Raw genomic sequence first — 1259 nt, forward strand, 5'->3', positions numbered from 1 at the left:
TCGATAGCCATCAGGAACCATTTGCCCACCCAGCCCCAGAGATCATACCTAATACTTTTGAAGAAGCAGTAAATATAATAAAGCCTTCAGCTATAATTGGTGAGTAAAGCTGTTGATAAATAATTTTATTTGTTTAAAAGTATGTCTTGGGTTATAACTACAATGTAAACAAAACATAACACAAACGCATGGGTTACAAAAGCTAACGGCCTTTCAGGTAGCACATAATTACTTAACCACTGTGCCACCAGGGCATCTTTTTTGCCACGTAGAATTAACTGCAAATTAATTGACAGATTTCAGCGGAAATGAGAGCGTTTCCGTGACAGCTTTTTTATGACTGGTGAGAGGTCAGTGAATGGGTGTGTCCTGTACTTTTGAGGCCTAGAGACCATGCTGTTCATCGTGCTTTGCTGTGAGGGTCGATAGACTATTGTGCTCAAAGCCTGCAAGGGCCACGTTGGACGGACTCCGTCAGGCAGGTCATGGGCAGAGGCAGACAGTGGCTTTCAAAGGCGGAATCTGGTGGGTTTGGGTAGTCAGGCACTGCAGACAGTCTGTTCCTAGCCTGGGCGACACGCCACGAAGGGCCCTGCAGAGTTTAGCATTTCAGACACACAAGTCCTTTGCTAGAGCGATCGTGATAGTCTTACACTCTTTTGCCCCTGCTACTTTTCTATAGCTTAGTATGTGTGTGGTGAGCCATTTGTTTCTTTGACGTGCAGTTGGGTTTCCATTACATTAACACCACCACCACCCAGCCCCCAACAAAAACAAACATAACTGCCATGGCGTCTCTTCCGACTCAAAGCAACCCTTGTACAAGTTTTCCTGAAGCCTCCTCTTTCGCCCTTAAAGCAGTGGGTGGGTTTGATCCTCTAACTTTGTGGTTCATAGCCCAGTGCTTATCCCACAGTTCCACCTGGGCTCCTTAGCATTGTCTTACCAGCATGAAGTCTTACTTTGTACGACAGCATAATTTACCTGTGATGTTGTCATGGTGAGTGGAGCACTGGTGCAGTGGTTACATGTTGGACTGCGATCCAAATGGTCTGCAGTTGAAAACCACCAGCAGCTCCAAGGGAGACAGACTAGCTTTCTATTCCCATAAACAGCTATAGCAGCAGTTCTCAACCTGTGGGTCGCGACCCCGTTGGGGGTCAAGCAACCTTTTCACAGGGGTCGCCAAAGACTATTGGAAAACACATATTTCCGATGGTCTTAGGAACCAAGACATCGCTCCTCTATCCGTCTCCAGG

At 46.6% G+C, this 1259-nt stretch overlaps 1 protein-coding gene across 1 annotated transcript in view; it reads left to right on the plus strand.

Annotated features, from left to right (window-relative positions):
- ME2 (malic enzyme 2) overlaps positions 1-1259 on the plus strand; it is a 49397-nt gene that overhangs the window by 36889 nt on the left and 11249 nt on the right. Inside the window, exon 11 of the mRNA XM_045296050.1 lies at positions 1-99. Within this exon, the coding sequence (XP_045151985.1) occupies positions 1-99 (99 nt within the window). The remainder of the gene's footprint in view (positions 100-1259) is intronic.

This window comes from Echinops telfairi, unplaced genomic scaffold, assembly GCF_000313985.2.
Source record: "Echinops telfairi isolate 266 unplaced genomic scaffold, ASM31398v2 ScPeMD7_7400;HRSCAF=8409, whole genome shotgun sequence".
Classification (NCBI taxonomy): domain Eukaryota; kingdom Metazoa; phylum Chordata; class Mammalia; order Afrosoricida; family Tenrecidae; genus Echinops; species Echinops telfairi.